At 41.2% G+C, this 22,068-nt stretch overlaps 1 protein-coding gene across 7 annotated transcripts in view; it reads right to left on the reverse strand.

Annotated features, from left to right (window-relative positions):
- The window catches only part of MAP3K15 (mitogen-activated protein kinase kinase kinase 15), a 137,188-nt gene that overhangs the window by 17,708 nt on the left and 97,412 nt on the right, over positions 1-22,068 (reverse strand). For 6 of the 7 annotated variants that reach the window (XM_073356755.1, XM_073356727.1, XM_073356720.1 and 3 more), the window contains 5 exons: positions 18,193-18,323; positions 17,806-17,911; positions 8,434-8,591; positions 3,609-3,792; positions 673-850 (listed from right to left, as the gene is read on the reverse strand). In XM_073356755.1, coding sequence (XP_073212856.1) covers positions 673-850; positions 3,609-3,792; positions 8,434-8,591; positions 17,806-17,911; positions 18,193-18,323 — 757 coding nt within the window. The remainder of the gene's footprint in view (positions 1-672; positions 851-3,608; positions 3,793-8,433; positions 8,592-17,805; positions 17,912-18,192; positions 18,324-22,068) is intronic. The other variant, XM_073356736.1, reaches the window with a different exon arrangement.

Raw genomic sequence — 22,068 nt, forward strand, 5'->3', positions numbered from 1 at the left:
TACTAATCTCATCTTATTTCACTGTCACTGCAATTTTCGTTTCAGAATCATTGTTGAAGACGGTTCAGATCCTCAGCTGGTAAAATTCATCTAGCACCCCTGAAGTCAATGGAACTACACCAATTTACTTCAGCTTAGTCTGGCCCTTTAGGCTGCACCAAGTCAATCAATAACAAGCAGTGAAAATAAAACAGAATGAGCATAACCATGAATTTCATTCTGAGCACACTTTGCAACAAATGTATCTGAAGGCGTCATGTTTCATGTTCTCCTCTGATCAGGACACTATTTTCTTCCCAGGCTTCTTAATGTGTATTTAAATAGAGGGAACGCTTGCAATTACTGTTCAAGGGCCTGAACCAAATCCTGCTGAAATCAACAGAAAGACTGCCACTGACTCCAATGTCTATGGAGCCCTCATGTGCCCCATGCTTTATCTGCTGTTATAAACTGGCATAATACTTGGAGACATTTGGGGGAAATCTCCATGAATCAGTTAAATATAATCAATATTTAAATCAACTGACATTTTGATTAAGCAACTGATTTAATTGTTGAATACATCTGTTATCTATTCATTACATGCTCAAATTGCCTTGGACAAAATGTGATGTGACTCTAACCTGCATAAGCTTTGTGTAGGTCACGCCAGAAGCAATTAGACAGCTTTACCTTAATAAGTGGGAAATGGGATGCTTCGTTGGGTTCTCCGAAACAGATTGCTTTGTCTTGTCAAAGAACATATCATGCTGTACATCCGAATCTGGCGAGACAGAGCCATGTTCACTGCTGCTACTGCCAGCCTGTTCCCCATGGACTGGCAGTGGGAGGGACACACTACGATTATAATCTAGCAAGAGACCACAAACAAGCAAACCACACCCATCATTTAATAAAGTATATCACACAACTGTAAGAGAGGGCAGTGCTTTTCAAACCACAGAACTCCAAAACACTGAATGCTATAATTTGCTCATTTGGCAAGGTACTTAGAGGTAATTCTGCAGGGTTGGTCATTGTGAATATAATGAATCAGCATTTTTAGCTAATTAATATTTTCCTCCTATGACATAACTAACACCAAGTGCATCCCATTTCCCCAGCCAAGGCCACGACTATGGGACCAAGATTTGATCTCTCACTGGCCTCCTAGCTATCTGCCTCTCTTGCATCCCCTGCCTTCTGTTATCTCCTTCAGGACAAGCCAAGAGGCCTCTTACAATCCCTCCCATTTCATCCAGAAGCGAGAAAAAAAATAAATGAGTAGTTGGGTGCCCGCTATCGCCCTACAGGCCCATTTACTAAAATACGATGCAGGAGGGGTGTTGCAGGCTGGGAGTACATATTTAGGCTAGGAGGCTAAAAGGCCATACAAGTTTCTGAGTGTTTGTCTCCACCATCGCAAACTGTTGATATTTTGTAAGGGAGGGTTGGGTGTAAAATTCTGGCATAGTCATTAGGACACAGTTAATCTTCAAATAGGAGTTTAAATTGCCACCAAAATAAAAACACATGTCAACTTCTGGCTCTTCACAGTCCTGTGTTTACTGGGTAGGCCCACGTCCACTTGCCACATCAGGAAGTTGCCTGTGGTCATATTAGGAAAAGCTGGGGCCACCCAATATTGGTCAGACAAGGAACCGCCACTTGCAGCAAAAGGAAAGGAAGCAAGGTTGCTTGGCATGGAGCAGTTCCTAGTGTGGGAAGAAGGCACCTGCAGACCTTTCCTGGTGTGGGGTGGGTAAGAGGATGAGAACAGGTGAGCTGAGGAAGAAAATAACTTTTCCAGTTTGCATTCTGTGATATTTGTATGGGTAGTTTTCTCAGATACAAATGGGGCTCTTCAGCAGGTCAAAGTTCAGGCTCACTATTCATCCTGCTAATAAAGTGGCCAGATTTTCAGTAGAAACAGCAGTAACTGGAAAATTAGGCCACTAGGTGCCAAAATATTGATATTCCACATTAGGCACTTGTGATGCTGTATGACAGAAATATGACCATGTTTATCATTAATATTGCCACTGTTAAACAACTGCAACAAAACTTGTCCAAAATATATCATGTAAGGTGTCAATGGAAAAGTTATAATTTGCTAAAGATGATTATCCTGTATATATGCATGTATCATTTTTGCATCCAAAGTTATGAATATTGGTTATGTACTGGTATCACCATTGTGTTTCTTCCTGAGGTAACACCCACAAGGTAGTTTACATCCAGTCTAGCCAACACATTATGAAGGGACTTTTCAAGCTTGGTTGCCCATTAAGGACACTTCACTCTCACAATGGGCCATAGAATAAACTCATTGTGCCCAGATGGCTCGTCCTGCTGACTCCGCCATTTCCAAGAGGCCAATGGCTACCCCTTGGAATTATCAAGCCATGTAAGGGCATGTGACATACTCACATGACCCTGGACTCCACCTTGTGCCAATAATTTTCCACAAACTGTGCTGTGAGCTTTGTTTGGGACAGTAAAATTCTAAGCAGATGGCAGAGGATATAAAAGACCCCTGAAATAGCTCCATGTTGCCTTTTTCCTGCTCTGATTCTCTGGACTATGGATTTACAACTAAAATGAGCATATTGACTACGGACTGAGGACCTCCCAATCTTTTGTAAGTTACCAGAGAGACTTTACAAGCTAGCAGTCTATAACATCACTGCTACAAACCCGATATAAGAACTTTGCAATGACTCTATGTATATGATCTATTAACCATTTTAACTCTCTTCTTCTTTTCTTATTAACAAACTTTTAGATTTTAGTTACTAAAGGATTAGCAGCAGCCTGATTACTGAGTATATATATTGAGTTATATATTGACCTGGCTGTGTGGCTGATCTCTTGAGATCAGAAGACCCCTTTGTTTCATGAAATTGGTTCTCAATAACAAATCATCACTAAGTCTAGTGTCTGGGTGGTGAAATAAGGGCTGGAATGCATATGGAGTTTGCATTTTTGACTTCTGTCCCACCACGCTGGATAAGAAGTTTATTTTTGTTATTGGCTTGGTATATCTAATGATAGAATAACCACCAGCGTGGGGTGAGTCTGCCCCTATTTCTCAGGGGTTTGTCCTGAATCTGGTATTCTGTGAACCATTGAGGCACAGTGACAGCACCAATGTTTGAAAATCCTGTCCAATATGTATAAATTGAACACAAAACATGAAGGTGCATGGCCAAGATTTTCAAAACTGATTAGTGCTTTGGGTATCTTAAAATGTGGGTTCCCTTAACCCATCTGACGCATCTTAAAAGGGACCTGATTTTCAGAAAGTGCTGAGCACCAATCTTCTGAATATTAGACCTCTTTGAGGTGACTCTCGGTTGGCACCCAAAAGTTTAAGTAACTTGCGAAAATCTTGGCCAAATGAACTTTTATTTTATTATAAATGGTTTATTCATTTGGCCAGTGGGGAGTTTTTCACAAGGCAAAACAAGATATAAATATAAATCACAAGGTACTTTCTACAGTTTAACTCCAGTTGATTTCTTGGTTTGTTCAACATCCTGAATAACAGGGAGGAATTGGCTAATGATTCAAATCTTTTTATGTAACACTTAATGATGTTGACTTGTACTTGGCTGATAATTCCTTACCTAAAGGCTTGAATGCAATTCTGTTTTTCTTGCCCTTGTTCACCTGCTTTAAGAAGGGGTCTTTGAGTAAATCAGATGCTGTGACACGCTTATTCGGATCAGGTTCAAAGCAGAGCAAAATAAAGGCCCTTGCTTCAGCCGATAGTGATTCTGGGATTTCAGGATGAATTTTAAACATCCCAACCTGTAAGTAAAATATGGACAGAAAATTATTTGGCCTCAAATGAACAGCTGCAAAAGGGCCATTAGCTAGCTCCTCACTTGGTGTAAACTGGCATAGCTCTATTGACGGCAGATGGAGGGTTTGACAGCTGCAATGCAGAAGTCCATTGAAGTCAGTGGAACATCAACGGGGCTCCATTTATGCCAGTAGGGGATTTGGCTGTATTTCTACTGCAAATGTTTAACCCTGCAGATGTGTATCATAACTGGTTACACCAGCCCAACTCAAATGTCAAGACATGGACATGTCCAACTATCTAAGCCTCATGCAACCCCTAGGCCTGACCATACTCACCACAAGTGCTCCAGACTCTAGCCACACTATTAACCGCCAAGCCCTTCTATTCTATATGCCAGCCAGCGCCTCCCTCCCAGTACCCTCTGAACCCCCTCAGTACACTTCCCCCCAAACACCAAAACCAACTTCCAGCCCTAATGCTGAGTCCCTTCATTGCCCATTCCCTCTGTCTGGTGCCCAGACCTGTCCCGCTTTGCAGATGCCAAACTACCCAGTGCTCACTCTCAGCACAAAGGGCGAACACCCAGTCCCCGGCTGCCAGATACACTCATTGTACCCAGTGCTGAGACCCCGTGTCTTTCTTAGCCCTTCAATGGCAGCCAACTGGAAATTACGCAATGTTCAAAGGGTTAACGTAATCCCACATTTGGATCATGTGATTGGACAGATATTTAATTTATTTCAAAACATCACTGGATAGTAACTTGATATTGCCCTCTGCATGCATCAGCTTGAGCTACCCATTTTTAATCCCCAGGGCTGATTTTACATAACTATTTTTGGGTATGTCTACAATGCACACAAACCAAGCAACCCACAGCAGCAAATCTCTAGTGGGGCTAAAAACAGCAGTGTGGACGTTCAGGCGAGGGCAGAACCCTGAGACTGAGCCTCAACCCCCTCGCCAGGTCTGAAGCCTGAGTTTGAACGTCCACACTGCTGTTTTTAGCCCCATGGCAGGAGATCAGAGTAGCTGACCCAAGTTCTGATACTCGTTGCTGCAGGGGGGTTTCTTTGCAGTGTAGGTGTACCCTTTACACCAGATGTGTGCCACACATTCTGCACATGCAGTATACATCTGGCAAAATTATTCTTTTCAGCCTCGACATATTTATGTAAAATAGACTCTGGAGACCAAGTACCAGAAGCCTGAAAATTATGCTGGCCACAAGGCAGATAGTAGCTAAGTGGTTAAACAAGTGGCAGCAGCTTGCTAAAATAAAGAGTTGTCTGAATAATCACATTAGATAACTATTAATGCACTGTGGCACTATTATACATTTACAATAGCAATTTAGCTTTGTGAGATCCAGTAAGGTCTACTCGCAATACAGGCTGAAGCCAAAATGCTGAACAGCAGAGCCTGTATTAGAATTTTAGTGCAGGGTATAAAATGTCAATGCATTAACCACTTCCAAGCTACGTCTCCATGCACATCCAAAACTATGCCTTTAAAAGCCAGACCTAATATTTCCTGTGCAGTGTAAGATTCCAAGCAGCAAATTAATAGGCATATAGCTGTTCTAAGCTCTGCTACTACTCACTATGCGACCAGCAGGCCACCTGGTCTCTCTGCACTTCAATTAACCTGTCTGAGGGACCATCTCTATTTGATTTGTAAAGCACCATGCACACCAAATACAGTGCTTTACTAAGTAATAAATAGTTATTGTCTCTTACTGTCAGCTTTGTATAATTTACATTCCCGGGCAGCACAGATGGCAAAAGAAGCCAACTGCATGGGGAAGCATTTCTCTCCTGTGCTCTGATAACGGATCCTCACATTGTGGGATTCTTCTTGACCCATCAACCCTTGACCCTCTCCTGCTACATGCATTCTAGGAATGGGCTCTCACAATGCAGCTTCCTCTGGGGCAGTAAAACAAGCAGACCACATTATGGCACAGATGTCACCAGATCACTATACCACTATATCACAGATCACTTTACCAAGCCAAAATACACCACTGTTCAGTGAAGCCTAGTGGTGGCTAGTTCAAGTCTGAATATATCTCCCCAAATCATTCAGCCAACCTTACTCAAACTCTTCTAGAGCCACATGGGAGCTTCATCAGTACTATTATACAGCTAGATACTCCCCTGTCTCCAGGGCCCTGTGTTCTCCACAGCACTATGGAACCAAAGTTGGCAGTAAGCACCCCTACATTCTGTGGCAATGTTAGGTTATTGTACCTCCATGAAATACCCTTTGTTCCCATCCCTCCCACCCCCAAACATACACACAACTCTGACTCACAGGTGAAAACACTCCGTGATGTACGATTGGTCAATGATTACTTTCAGCAACGATTACTGCTGGACCAACGATGGGCTTTTTCACGGTGTTCTCCGGACGGCCCAGCTCTATAGGCCTTAGCAGTTACAATGCTGCCTATGCAGTTCAAATCAGAATCCTCTTCTCCTGCCCCAGCTCCTGCCCCAGCTTCCCCTTCTCCAGCCTCAGCTTCCGGGGTTCATCTTCTCAGCTCTCCAGACCTGGGCTACTTGCTGTTTTTTTCTCTTAGGCCGCCCATCTACCTAGCCTGCGCTGCCAGCTTCCTGGCTGCACACTGGAATCTGACCCTCTTCCTGACTGGTGCCACAGAACAGCAAGGAGACCATGCACCATAGTCCTATTGGTTTGTTCCCCTTTTGGGGAAAGATGCCAAGCAAGACATAACTGCAGTCAGGTCCCAGTGGGGAGGGAGACGGAAAACAAAAGATACGCATGCAATAAAATATTGTAATGAATTATTAAAATGCTAAATTAGGTGGTATTCTTTGAAAAATGCCAAATTCCATGGCCAAAGAATCATGGTGTGCACGGGGCCCTGAGTGAGATGAAAGGGACAGTTTACACCTCTCACAGTTACCGTTTCAGACTCTTGGCCAACTCAGACAGCAATTAGCTTATGCCCTGTTCATTTTTCCAAGGTTGTGGTCACAAACAGAAGGGCAAGAAACTTAACTTAAAAAAAATAAAGGAACATTAAATATTAAAGGAGATTCAGGAATACCATTTTGTGGCAAAAGGCAAAATCTGTGCAAACTCCACAATTGCAAATCAGGGAACATGCAAGGCCCTGCTTGCCTCCCACACTAGTCATTCTGTGAACTTGTGCAAAGCCCACCAGGGCATCCAGAACTTTGAAAATATTGTTCCATATTTTAACAGCTCAAAAGCACGTCTTAAAGAAAAGATACATCTCCCTTCTCATGCAGAGAACAGTCCTACAAAGGGCCAGAGACTAGAAAAGGTGTCTGCTAACAGAAACTGACCACAAGGGACATTTACAATGACATGGAAATCGCTTTTGCTGTTCATGGATCAATCAGACAATTTAATAAACCAAACTATGTAACCAAAAGACTATTATAAATTCCTCACTCTTCCATTTCTTTTTCTTTTGAGCTCAATGGGACTACTCGTGCTTAAAATGATGCATGTGCTTAAGTGCTTTGCTGGACTGGAGCCTAATTTACCGTCTCTAATGGTTGATATTTGATTTTATTGTGACAGCTCTAGTGATAATTATAACACTATTTGCACAGTGACATTTACCAAAAGGTCACAAAGCACTTTACAAATATTAATGAATTAAGCCATGCTTTACCTGGTTAGGTGGATGATATTTCCCTTAATGCATGGGTGGGGAAACCGAGGCATAATGAGAAGTTAAGTGTCTTGTTCCAGGAAGCCAGTGGCAGAGCCAGGAATAGATTCCTGACTCACAGCCCTCCTATCTTATTACTTAGATCATACACATCTTGGAAAGTGCCGTAACTGGCATTCAGAACAAAAAGTGAACAAAAATAGATCTGATATAAAAGTTTATTTTAGAAGTTAGTTAAAAGCACTTTTCTATGTCTCTTTATTCCTGACCAGGCATATAGCACCACCAGTGTGTGCATCACTTTACCAAACAGAGCAAGACACATCCCTAGTCCAAAGACCCTGCAATCTAAGGGAATGATGCTGTGAGGGGCAGCACACCCTCAACTCCCATGGAAATTACTAGGAGCTGAAAGTGCTCAGTATCTCCCAGGTGGTTCTTGGCATCCAACAGGATGGGAGCATTAGAAAGACAAGATAGATTTTCTGGAAGGGAGGCTTTTAAGGACAGATCTGAAGGAGCAGAGAGAGCATTTGTCAGGTAATAATTGCAGGACTCTCTGCAGTGCCAAGAAAGAAGGCATAGAGTGAAGAGTAGAAAAGGGTGATGACGAGAGGATTGGAGGAACATGGGGAGTGAAAGGTGGGATCAGGAAGAGCAATTTTCAGAAATCCTCACTCATTTCTCAGCACATTGAGTCCTGACCTGTTTCCTGCCCAATGGAAACAGCACTTCCCTGAGTGATGCATCTTGAAGCAAATGGGATCATTCACATGTACAAGGAGATCACAGTTTGGAAGTTGACCCAGTGCAGAGCAACTCATATAACAATAAAGGCAGGTAATTACAATGTCAGTGTAGATTAAATTGCCCAGAATGTTTAACTTGTAAATATTAACTATATGAAAATTTAATTAACAGGTACTATTTCAAGGTTCACAAACCATCCAGCAAATAAAACAATTCTTACTTTAAACATTGCTGCTTGCGGCTCCCCCAGCTCATGAAATGGAGGTTTTCCTGTTGCCATTTCAATGATAGTACAACCCAGTGACCAGATATCAGCTGGTGCCCCATGTCCTCTAGGCCCCTTATCTATAATCTCTGGAGCCATATACTGCAAAGTACCTGAATAAAAGACAAAAAAGGAAGAACACAAGTCACATATTTGTTTTTCTTATCAATCAAACCAATACACCATATCATTAAATCCCTTGCAGGTTGTCACTTCAGACGCGGCTTGTAGGAGTGAAAGGTGAGCCCTCTAAGTCAAACTCCACCACCAACACTAAGTCATAAGATTGTATTTTCCCAGGTCTTTTCTATACAAACTCTTAGTTCTTCCCCTCACATGAAGGACTTCAGGTGGGAGAAAATATATTTACTGTACAATCTGAAAGCTCTCCCTTGCCTTATTTAAGCTAAACCTACCTCCATTTCTGCAAATGATGAATTGGAAAGATATGTGAATAAAAAGAGAGAGCAGCCAACTAGTTGACAGGTTTTCTTTGAGGGAATACTTTTTTGCTGTATTCACAGCCTCTGGTGGGAATACAGAGCAGACGAACATCAGCAATAACGAAATGAGCTAGTCCATGGAGAGAGGGTGAGGCCTAGTAGAAGAGGATCAGGAGCTGAATGAGAAATCTTGAAGAGGGAGCGAGATGGAAAGAGGTAGGGCTAGAGAGATGAGATCTGGAAAAGAGATAAAGCTCCCGGAAAGAGGAAAAAAGTGTCCTAGATTACAAATGAAATATCAGGGCCGGAGTAAAAGAAAGCAAAAGAAACAGCCTCGTGGAGGCAAGTGTCAGAAGTGTGACACAAACTGGGTGAATGTCTGCATCAAATTGTGAACTCCACATTTTTGGGGATTCCCATTTGTTTTGAGAATACCAGTGACTGTAACCTTCACTGTGACGTTTGGTCTGTATTGTATTCTCCATGGCGGGTTCAGACATCCAGGTAGTGATGAAATCTTGACAAAGGAAGTGTCTTGTAGATGCTGTGTGCTCATGTTAGAGGGTCCGACACCTTGAAGAGGCTAATAATGAGAGAGCCATCAAGGACCATTAACATGGAATGACTCTTCCCTGCTGGAGCAATTGGTTTTCTACTAGCAGGACCTGTGACTTTGAATGGACTTCATACACAGAAACCTAGCTGGGAGAGCATGCAATTTCTCTGCCTGACCATCTGACTAAAGACGGGAGACTTTATTTATGGAGGCTGCTTCTCTGAAGAAGGGGGCCATCCAACACCAGAAGGCTGTGCTGGAGAGAGGAAGAAAAGGCGGGGGGGTGGGGGGGCAGGCTTGCCTTGCCAAAGGATACTGACCAGAACTAGAGCTTTCAGATGGGGTGAGATCAGACCAGGGAGTTATGTTTAGGGTTTTGTTGTTTTCCATGGATCTGTAACTGTGTTGTGCTTTGTTAAGAGTAAATGTAACTTTGGTTAAGAAATTCGTTTGCTAAACCTGTATTCATTGCTTTACTGCCACATTGTCCCTAAAGGGATTAACTAGGAAATCAGAGCTCGCACAGCCAGGGGAAACATGTCTAAGCAATGGAGTGCTTGGGAGGGCTGTGATGCTGGTTCTAGGGTCTGGGCAGTTAATTGAAAGGTCCTGCTGCCCAAGGAGGATCAGACACTGGTTCGGCACCTGAGAGTGCATGTGAAAGACCCTAAGTTAGGAACAGTGACCAGTCACTATCAAGACCCAGGGCACTTAGGAAGCACGTGGCATTCAGCAGATGGATGCAATCATAATGGACTGAGTTCCATCCAGAGGGGGGGACTGGGCTGGGCTGCACATGTGTTTGATGATTACTGATGATGATAAGATGTAGTTTCATACACTTTAAAGAATGCTTCTGTTATCAGATATAAATTAATGCAAAGAAAGATTTTTTTTAGGGTGGTATGTTTTCTTCGCCACTATGGAAGAGTGTCATTTTCAGTTTCCAGGTCCATAATACAGTACAGGCACATTCTCATTGCTTCAAGGAAAAAGAAGTCTGAAAGCTAAACTTCCCTAACTTCATAACTAACTTCATAAGTGTAGTTGGCTGCTCAAGCAGAAATAAATTGAGGAAGCAGAACTCAGTGAGGGGTCTTAGTAACTGTAAATCATCAAAAGTTATTGAGTAAGATATAGGCTTAACAGACTTGTAATATTACATGTACAAAACATATGAAGAGCTCTATAAACTCTCATGAAAGAGGAACACATATTATACAGTTTCCTCTGGGCTACAAGAGATGCTAGTGTCAACAGTGAAAAGGCTTTGCCTGGAACGTTAATAAATTAATTTTGGATTAGTTAGTTAAGAAATAGGTTTACAAAATTATATAATACCAATAATTAAAAAAAAAAAGGCATCATCAGCTTACTTACCATACTCAAATAGCTACCCATCTCAGAGATTTTTGTAATAATTATATATTCCAGGAAGTTATACTTAATCAAAAGATCAGTTTGTTTATAGGTGCAAAACAACATAAATCATTTAAAACATAAAAGTCTCATAATACCACTAGAAACAAATGCCTAAACACCACACATCGGAGTTATGCTAGTGGCGGGGGCAGTCAAAAAGAAAGTAACAACATAATAAGAAAAGGGTGAAAAACTAAAACCTTGGGAAATGTAAATGAAAATTTTTAAAAGTCACAACATTTTTAAATGAAAAGGTTTACCTTCATGAAAGAAATTCAATTATATGTTGATTGCAAAAGCTGAAGTGTTTTAGTATAAAATGCAGTTTGTATATGGGTTTTTTGGTTTTAGATAGCACTTAGGTTTTGCATTTTTTAGCTGATTAGTATTACAACAAAATCAGCAAGCAATCAGTACAAGAATAACACAACAAAAATGGTATTCTTGGAATACTGAATTGCAGTGCTAAAGCACACAAGTGTTTACAATTCTACCTGTTAATAAAATAAGGCCCGGATCTTGCAATCTGATCTGCATGGACAGATCTGCATGCCTGTACAGAGTCCCATGGCCATCAATCTATTTGTACAGATCTGATTACAAGACTGAGGCTAAAAATTATAATATTGTTGAAGAAAGTAGTAAAACATGCAATAAGTTTGTCTGGAACAGTTATTGTAATCTTTTACTAGGCCATCAAGTCAAATGCACTTTGTACCCTCTTATATACTGTAAAGTTGCTCTATAATGTTTAATGGATTTTCAGTCAGTACATAAATAACTCTCCATTCACAGTAGAAGAACTCTGCACATGCACTTGGGTGCTTGAAGGATTTTATTAGGTTCACAGCTTACAAACAGAGAAGTTAGAGAAAAGCCTAACATACTCTTTCTGGAAAGTTGTAAGTAACACTCTGACTTAAAAATCCAGAACCTTAACACAAAGAACCAAAATCAGAGATAGAAATCAGGTTGCTTCCTAAGCCAAAAGGGCACAATTCACCTGGCTCTAGGCTGGCTCTTATCATACTGATTGCTGAAGGACCCAGATTGCACGATCCTAGCCTGCAAGCAGAATCAGGAAAGGCTTTATGATTTAAAGTGACAGCTTATAATTTTTACACAGTTTGCAATACAACACAGATTTCAGAATATTTCTGCACGTGAATTGCTTCCTTGGACTCTTGTCCATAAAAAGCATATGGAAAAGTTGCCATTCAAAAAAAATAATGTAGCCAACATCTTTATGACATTTTTACTTTCAAGGAAATTTCTTTTCAGGAATCTTGTAAAATTTGTGTAGGAATGGCCAACTCCCACCACGTGCACCCCCAGAGGGCAGATAGGGGATCATCCTGCAAATAATCAGTAAGCAGCTGCAAATAATCAGTAAGCAGTCACAGACCACCCTCTCAGCAGGGTATGATGGGGTAGCTGATGGCACAGTTACCTCCATAAAATGCCACTTAAGCCCCATGATGACGACATCAAGTTGAATAAAGACTGCCTCAAAATCAGTCTTGCTGGGCCAGAACATTTGGTTTGAAATTGGAGTGTTCCTTCTCCTAGGTGTGCTGTCTGCTAAGGCTGACAAGCCTCAGCAGGCAGCTCACCTAGGAGAAGGAAAAGTTCATGGAAGAGAGATGGCAAGTAGCTATGGTCTTTGTGGACCCGGATAAGGCATGGGGTCATGTTCAAGAGAACTAGTTCAGTGGAGTTTGTGATGGAGAGGTCTGCCAGAAGGATACATTCCTTTTATCCAGGATATGGATGATGGAGGGACTACCACAGTCAAAATTAAATGGGACTACAGTAGAGAACTTCCGATAAATATTGGCCTGCATCATGGGTCAGTGCTGAGTCCCGTTTTATTTGTGATGGTCACAAATGCAATAAGTGAGAATACATGAAGGGAGCCACCTTAGAACATGCTGTTCACTGATGACTTAGTGATACATGTGGAAAACTGAGAGCCCCTGCAAGCCAACTATGAACAGTGGAAACATATTTTTAAACAGACTGCACATAGAGTGAACGTTGGTAGGACCAAGGCTATGAGGGAGGAGGACTCAACATAAAGCATACCACTGGCTGCGAGCTTAGAAAAGCAGAAGTATTTAAATTTCTAGGATCAATGGTTGCCGACAGTGGTGCCCCCGAGAGAAGCCTGGCATCGTACTGAAGTTGGGTGGGTACAAATAGCGGGACCTGACTCCAGTTCTCTGTGACAAAATGATGCCAATAAAAGGTAGAGTGTATAAAACTGTAATTTGATGGAACTTAATGGATCAGTGACTTGGCCAGCCACAAGAAAGGAAATCAGCATGCTTTCCACCATGGAAATGAACATGTTGAGATGGTCAAACGGTTGGAGATTCCATGACAGGAAATAAAACGAGGATGTAAGGGGCCTAATGTAGATTTGCTCCAGTTGAAGACAAATTGAGGGATACTAGCCTGTGTTAGTAAGAGCATATCCAGTGGAGACTACTACAATTACATGCAGGTAAAATATATCCACAAAAAGCCCTGAAAAAATGTAGGAGGGGATGAATGCAGAAACAAGATGAAATTTTTACCTGCTCTTGTCACAATATGGCAACTGTTCTTATGCTGTCATTTGGTAGTTCCTTTAAGACTGTATTAAAATGCGCCTATTTCATATGGTTCCCATGTGCAGCATGCTGTTCAGTTCTCATTATTTTATACAACAGCACAGAACCACTCAAATACTTACAAGTAACAATTGCAAGTATTCTATTTCCAATATTTAATGAAAATTGTATAGATATATTTTTGTTATTTATCCAGCCTCAAAAGCTATGTGAATAATAAAAACTGTTTATTGAATAATCTATTTGGAAAAATATGGTGATATTTGTTAAAGAAATTATTCAACCAAACTCTACTCAAAAATGTACTGTACATTTGTATTTCATGTTTTCATGTCTATGAGCTAAAGAGATAGTTCATTTCATGTTTCCCAAAATGGGCAATCTCAGATCTATGTAAATTGACAAATATTATTTTAATTTCACATAAATAAAGCATTTTATTAGGTATCAAGATTGATGATTTTTCAAAATGCTATGACTATAACTTGCCCTTTAATTTTACTTTGCCACTTTTTAAATGTTAAGTGGTGAGATTTTTTCCCTTTCAAATACTTCAATTTTTAAATCAAATAAAACTGGTCTTTATTGGAAGAGAAATTATATTTGTGGAAACTGTCACAGTTTCAGGGTTAACTGCACCTTTGACCCCGATCCTGGTCTTCTTAGAGGGCACCCACTTACCTAAGAACATAAGAATGAGATACTGGGTCAGACCAGTGGTCCTTCTAGCCCAATGTCCTGTTTTCTGACAGTGGCCAATGCCAGATGCTTCAAAGGGAATGAACAGAATAGGGAAATTATCAAGTGATCTCTGTCGTCCAGCATCTGGCTGCCCGAGGCTTAAGGACACCCACAGCACAGGTTGTACTCCTGACCATCTTGGCTAACAGCAGTGATGGACCTATCCACCATGAAATTATATTATTCTTTTTTTAATCCAGTTATACTTTTGGCCTTCACAACATCCCCTGGCAAGGAGTTCCACAGGTTGACTGTGTTGCATGAAGAAGTACTTCCTTTTGCTTGCTTTAAACCTGCTCCCTACTAATTTCATTGGGTGACCCCTGGTTATTGTGTTATGTGAAGAGATAAAATAACACTTCCTTATTCACTTTCTCCACACCATTCATGATTTTACAGACCTCTATCACATCCCCCCTTAATCATCTCTTTTCCAAGCTGGACAGTCCCAGTCTTTTTAATCTCTCCTCATATGGAAGCTGTTCCACACCCTTAAACATTTTTGTTGCCCTTCTCTATACCTTTTTCATTTCTAATATCTTTTTTGAGATGAGGTAACTAGAACTCCATGCAGTATTCAAGGTGTGGGCGTACTATGGCTTTATATAGTGGCATTATATTTACTGTCTTATTATCTATCCCTTTCCTAATGGTTCCTAACATTCTGTTAGTGTTTTTGCACATTCAGCAGATGATTTCAAAGAGCTATGCAAGATGGCACAAAGATCTCTTTCTCAAGTGGTAACAGCTAATTTAGACCCCATCATTTTGTATGTATACTTGGGATTTATGTTTTTCAGTGTGCCTTACTTTGCATTTAACAACATTGAATTTCATCTGCCATTTTGTTGTCATCCCTTTGTAACTTTATAGTCTGCTTTGGACTTAACTATCTTGAGTTATTTTGTACCATCTGTAAATTTTGCCACCTCGCTGTTTTCCCTTTTCCAAATAATTTATGAATATGTTGAACAGCACCAGTCCCCATACAGATTCCTGAGGGACACCACTATTTACCTCTTTCCATTCTGAAAAATGACCATTTATTCCTACCCTTGGTTTCTTGCCTTTTAACCAGTTACTGATCTGCGAGAGATCTTCCCTCTTATCCCATGACTGCTTACTTTGCTTAAGAGCCTTTGCTGAGGAACCTTGAAAAAGGCTTTCTGAAAGTCCAAGTACACTATATCCACTGGATCACTCTTGTTCATATTTGTTGACCCCATAAAGAATTCTAATATATTGGTGAAGCATAATTTTTCTTTACAAAAGCTGTGTTGACTCTTCCCCTACAAATCACGTTCATCTATGTTTCTGATAATTCTGTTCTTTATGGTAGTTTTAAGCAAATTTCCTGGTACTGAAGTTAGGCCTACCAACCTGTAATTGCCAGGGTCGCCTCTGGATCTTTTTTTTAAAAATTGGCATCACATTAACTATCCTCCAGTCATCTGTTGGAGAAGTTGATTTAAGTGATAGGTTACATTCCACAGTTTTTAGTTCTGCAATTTCATATTTGAGTTCCTTCAGAAATCTTGGGTGAATACCATCTGGTCCTAGTGACTATTACTGTTAAAATTATCATTTTTTTAAGGTTTCAGGCTCCCAGCTGTCACCTCTCTGGGGCAGAGACCCACATCTCTGTCCCTCCAGACCAGGGGCTTAGGCTTTCAGTCCCTCTGAACCTCACTGTAATTTCCCCAAGAGGGATGACTGGGGTTCAGCACCTGTCATTAACCTTTCCCCAAGGGCTACAACAGTGTCTACAGGTTACCAACCAGCCTTCACAAAGCAAAATACATTTATCCTTAAGGTAAAAGCATTACAGAAAAAATACACAGAAGTCAATAGAAGTTCCTATATGCATGCTAAAACACACCAGAGGTCAATCCTCAGTCTTATAGGGCCCTAGTAAGCCAAATTCATTCCAACCCTTCCACAAGGGTCCATTTGCTGAATCAAAAAAGGCTCAACTCAACCTTTGTATACCAAAAGCCCTTTCTTAGTCTGTTGGCAACTGGAAAACGCACCTTGAATCAGTATATGTAAGCCTCTCTGGGGGTGGTACCTCTCTGGAGGTGTTTACAACTTAAGTGATTTACTTTAATCACCCCCTCACTGTTTTTGGTTCCTGGAGGAGCTGTGGTAACTCTCCCCCTCCTCAGAGTTGCACACAATCACTGGCCCAAAGTGATACATAAGCCATTCATAAACTTAATACTATATGGTCCCCTAAGATACTGAATGTAGTTGTAATATCTAAAGCAACTACAACTTTTCTTTCAAGTATTTCAATTTTTACATGAAATAGTACTGGTCTTTATTTCTACAGATTTAATTTCTCTTTCAGTATTTAACTAAAACTAGTAAATTTTGGTTAAAAATCCCTCTTATTCATTTGGCAATTCATGAATGCATACTTTCCTAAACTATGTTTTAATATCAAATAAATACTTTAGTTTGAAAAGTTAATTATAAAACACAGAAAAACTGGCTGACCCATTGTTTGTTATGGTCAATAAAAAAGAGCTCACATTGTTTGGAAATACGAGGCTGGTTGGTTTTAGCCAGATTCTGATTTGCATAAAGCAAAAAGAATTCTTACACAAGAAAGGAAGTAAAAGCTTGCAAAGTCAAGAAGGAAGGAAAACTTGCTGTTTTCAAAGAAGCTATGGACTGGAAAGGGAAAATATGCTTACATAATTACTCAATTTTTTGCTCAGTCTGAACAGCGAAAAACTGGAAGGATAATATTTTATCATCTTTAGAGCTATCATCTGTTTTCTAAAAATCACAGCACAGATTAGCTACTGGCCTGCAAAATGGCAGCAATCTTTTTAAGTTTGGAAAAAGTTACACAGACATCATGATTGGTCATAGATGGTGAAGACAGAAAACAGCTTCCAGCTTCTAAAGGGTGTGTTCATTCACAGTGATAAAATAGCTTTTCCATCATCTCAATCTGGCAGTGGTTATGTAATTCCTCTGGTTTTCTTACAAAGGATGACATACATAAAATTATGTAGGCCCAACTCTAGTTCACATTTTAACTATTTGTTATTGACACAACACTATTTTATTGTTTAAACACACAGCACACTTAACTGACTATAGGGAAAACATCTTTAGTGGATCCAACTACAAAAAAAAGTTTTGAAAGCTTTGTCAGTCAAAAGTAGGTTCTCACTGATTCTTATGATGCAATTTGTGGTATTTTGTGAGATGTGGGAGTTTAAAGTTTTGCAATAAAACTTTTCAAAGACATTTTTGGTCAAAGATTTTAAATTAGAAGGTTTAAATAAGTTATTTTAAAAAAAAAGAAAAGAAAAAAGCCTATCCTTACATGTGACCTACACCAATTTACTTTCTTTGTTTTCTTCAAAGCAGAAGTCCCTTCTTTCTTTGTGGCCCCAAAGCTCTTGGTGGCTTCAACAGGACCTTTGGATCTGTGAGGAATCCAAAACTGAATCCTAAATAAGAATATTAACTACAGCATCAAACCACCACCACAAAGGGGAGACTATTAAGAAATTTGTTCAGTTCCTCTTACCTGTAAATGTCTCAGTACATGGATTGATCCCTGCGAGCCTCTTGGAAGTCCCAAAATCAGAAATTTTTACCACCCCACTATATGTGTTCACCAGAACATTATCTCCCTGGAGACAAGAAAGAGGCAGATAGATGTAAACAGATTCCAACATGCTGACAACAAGATTCCAGCAAGATTGATAACAAAGATAACACTTTTTACAAAGGAAACTGCCAGGGGCAATGGTGGTTTTTGTTGTTGTTTTTTTAAAAGCTCCTTCCTACCAAAAGTACTACTTCTGTTTATAACAAAATTAACTATCTTGCAAGAGGTACTGAAATGAATCCCCCCCCCCCCCCCCCGGCCCCACCTCTACTGTACACAATACAACACTTGGAAAAAATTTACCTTTATATCTCTATGTACAATCAGGTTCTCATGGAGATATTTAAGCCCTTCCAGAATCTGCTTGGTGTAAAATTTTATTGTGGGTTCTTTCATTGGGCCCCATTTTGATTTTAGAAGAGCAGAGAGGCTTCCTGGGTTAGATAAAGAGGAAAACATGTCAGGATAGCACAGTCACAAGGTCAACTTTTGGAGGTCAGTAATAATAAATTTAGATCTAGGCTTAACCTCAGGTCAATGTCCTGAGGATGGTGATGGGGTGTAGCTACAGCACTCCAGGATGAGCCCAAGACTTTGCTGGTCACCCACTTCCTCCAGGGTAGAAGTGATTTATTGCAGTCTTTGATGCAGGTTATTTCCCTCTTCACGTCAGCTCAGCTCCATTGGCTGGCACATCAATGGAATGGCATCCTACCCATCTCCACCACTTGTTTGACTGAAAGGGGCATGAAGTAACTAACGCACAACCCATTCCTTAAACCATGATATGAGGAAGCTGTATGTCAGGACTGGTCTCACTCCCTTTTAGACCCCTAGGTGTGCACGTTAGGGTCAGCCACACTCTGGCACTTAACAAAAAGCAGCGTGGACTTGGGTGAATGTCATAGTATGTCACATGAAATATGACAAACTATATGTAAGTTAAGAGAAGGTGATCTATTCTGACAGCAAAGCAGTCTAAATCCACCTCCCTTTGATTTGTTAATATAACCTTGACCACTGGGAACAGAGGGAGGTAGAGGAAAGAATATTCCAGAAAGAAACTAGGGGCTGGAGGCCTCATAGACTCAGATTGGAAGATGGGTTGCTGTTATTTCTCCTACTTAGTAGAGACAGTGAACCAGATTTCATCTTTTTTAACAGACAACATTCTTTGCTCACATAGCAGCATTTTCTGCAACAGTTTCTGCTTAGAAGTCAGGTACAGAATTTACAATGGGCTCTATTTAAGTTCTAGCAAACTTAGTTGAGGGAGTTTTCAATACATGCCAACAGCTTTCTGAGTTGGAAGTTTCCTGACAGAATTGAACCATAGGTTTTCTAAGTAGCTGCCCCTTTAAGGCTAGCTGGTGGTGAAGAAATGTACGTGTTAGTGCAGTCATGTCCGGTCTCCAGCAGCTATTCAGAGTGCACAATAACATATATAGGAGGAGGTGTGCCTGGACAGAATGAAGCACCAGGTAAGCAACAGCAGCTGGTACTGTCCCGAGGCAGGACAGTGACTGGAGATGTTGGGATGAATTTAGCATGTTAGCATGGCAGCATAGGCGCCGATTCCATGGATGCTGTGGGGCTGGAGCACCCACAGAAAAAAAATAGCGAGTGCCCAGCACCCACTGGCTGGCCCTGCCGATCATCTCCTCCCCATCTCCCGCCCAGAACCTCCTGCCTGCTGCTGATCAGCTGTTCAGTAGCAGACAGGAAGTGCTGCGGGGGGAAGGAGAGGGTGGAGGGGCAGGAAGAGGCAGAGTGAAGGTGAGGCTCGCTTGGTGTCAGAACGGAAAGAGGTGTAGCGGGGGTGGGAAGAGGTGGATGGAGGGTGGGGCCTTAGGGAAAGGGGTGGAGTGGGGGCAAGGCCTGGGGCAAAGCAGGGGCAGAGCACCCACGGGGGAATCAGAAAGTTGGCACCTGTGCATGGCAGTGTTGGCAAGCAAACACATTATGGTCAGGAGGCAGTGGGAGTCTAAAGAAGGGAGTGCAATGGATACAGGATTATCGTCTCGTGCTTCCCAAATGTATTTTTAAAATGCATTCTGAATTACATTTTTTGAGCCTGAGTCTTGGAAGTTTAACCTTAACTTTGATTTTCCTGCCTTTTAATAGCTGCTTTGGTGAACTACTAGTAAGGATTTTCTCCTCGAATTATTGATATATACTCTCTCCTTAAACAAAGCTTTTGTCTGGGAATTATTATGGGGTGGGGAGACTAATCCCACCAGCTATTAAAAAGATTAGTTGTCACTTAGACTCAGACTGTAAGGTCAGAAGGGACCATCATGATCATCTAAGTCTGACCTCCTGCACATTGCAGGCCACAGAACCTCACCCACCCACTCCTGTAATAGATCCCTATCCTGTGGATGAGTTACTGAAGTCCTCAAATCATGGTTAAAAACTCCAAGTTACAGAGAATCCACCATTTACATTTGTTTAAATCTGCACACGATCCCATGCTGCAGAGGAAGGCAAAAACAACAACAACCCAGAGTCTACTAATCTGACCCAGGGGAAAATTCCTTCCTGACCCAAATATGGCAAGCAGTTAGACCCTAAAACACACTAGCCAGACACCTGGGAAAGAATTCTCTGAAGTAACGCAGAGCCCTCTCCATCTAATGTCCCATCACCAGCCATTGGAGATATTTGCTGCTAGAAGTCGCAGATCAGCTACATGCCATTGTAGGCAGTCTCATCATACCACCCCTCCAAAAATTTATCAAGTTCAGTCTTGAAATCATTTAGGTTTTTTGCCCCCATTGCTCCCCTTCCTATTAGAAGACCCTGTTTTCAATTGCTTATAAGTTTTGCCAAATTTTAACTATTTGGGATGAATTTACCATGTTGGGTGTCTGCCTCAGGCTGAATGTTTTTTGAAAAAGCTCAGTGAAACAGTTCAGTCATTTCAGAGAATGGAGCTTAGGGAAATTATATTGTTTTGCCCTTTGTTTAAAATTTCTGGCAATTTTTTAAAGCAATAGTGCCCCCATATTTTGGAACAGGAATTTTAAATTTGGCAGGAGGTAGTCTCTGTGTCAAGCCTGTACTTTTTGCCACCTGCCTGAAACATCTAATCCAAATTTGACACCAAGTTATAAGCCTTTGGAAAACAAAAACTGCAATTCATCCATGCTCAGTAGAGAAATTGGTGAATATCGTGGTTAAAATCCCATGACATTCCATTTGCACTGGGCATGTTCCTGCCAAGGATTGAAAAGGACTTTCCTTGCAATTGTTGCTCTGAGCTGCGGTGGGCCATGCCTGGACCAGGCAAAGTGTGTGTCTCATCCCCCTCTAGTGCTGGTCCACAGAGAGCATGACAACCTACTACTGCTATCAGTTACTCTTTTAGCTCAATTGGCAGAGGACTATGTGGTGGATCACAGATTTCATGGAAGATTAGGGTTGGAGGTCATCTAGTCCAACCTCATGCTCAAAGCAGGACCAACGCAAACTAAATCATCCCAGCCAGGGCTTTGTCAAGCCAGGCCTTAAAAACCTCTAAGGATGGAGATTCCACCACCTCCCTAGGTAACCCATTCCAGGGCTTCACCACCCTCCTAGTGAAACAGTTTTTCCTAATATCCAACCTAGACCTCCCCCACTGCAACTTGAGACCATTGCTCCTCGTTCTGTCATCTGCCACCACTGAGAACAGCCGAGCTCCATCCTCTTTGGAACCCCCCCTTCATGTAGTTGAAAGCAGCTATCAAATCCCACCTCACTCTTCTCTTCTGCAGACTAAATAAGCCGAGTTCCCTCAGCCACTCCTCTAAAGGTTAGAGCCATGCTAATGAACTATGTGGGTATCAATATGATGCCACAGATGGAACTTCTGTTTTTTCATTTTCCATTTTTAAAAACCTAGGCAATTATACCCACAGGAAAAAAAAGCATTATTATTACGTGCACAAAATTTAGGAAATGCCAGAATTAAGGTAGCCCCCTTGTGTGCATGCATGATAATACAGTCTTTTAGTTACCTAAGCACATAATATTTTTCCCTCAGGATCCCTGCCTCATTCAGTGCACAGGCTGGACCTGCTTCTGGAGATGAATCGGGGTTGTGTTGTGAAAGAAGCTGTGGTCTACAGGACCCCATCTCATTTCTTGCAGAATTTGGAAGGTGTGTAGTAAATGAGGCAGGCAATTGCAGGAAGA

Source organism: Lepidochelys kempii, chromosome 1 (genome assembly GCF_965140265.1).
Source record: "Lepidochelys kempii isolate rLepKem1 chromosome 1, rLepKem1.hap2, whole genome shotgun sequence".
In the NCBI taxonomy this organism is placed as follows: domain Eukaryota; kingdom Metazoa; phylum Chordata; order Testudines; family Cheloniidae; genus Lepidochelys; species Lepidochelys kempii.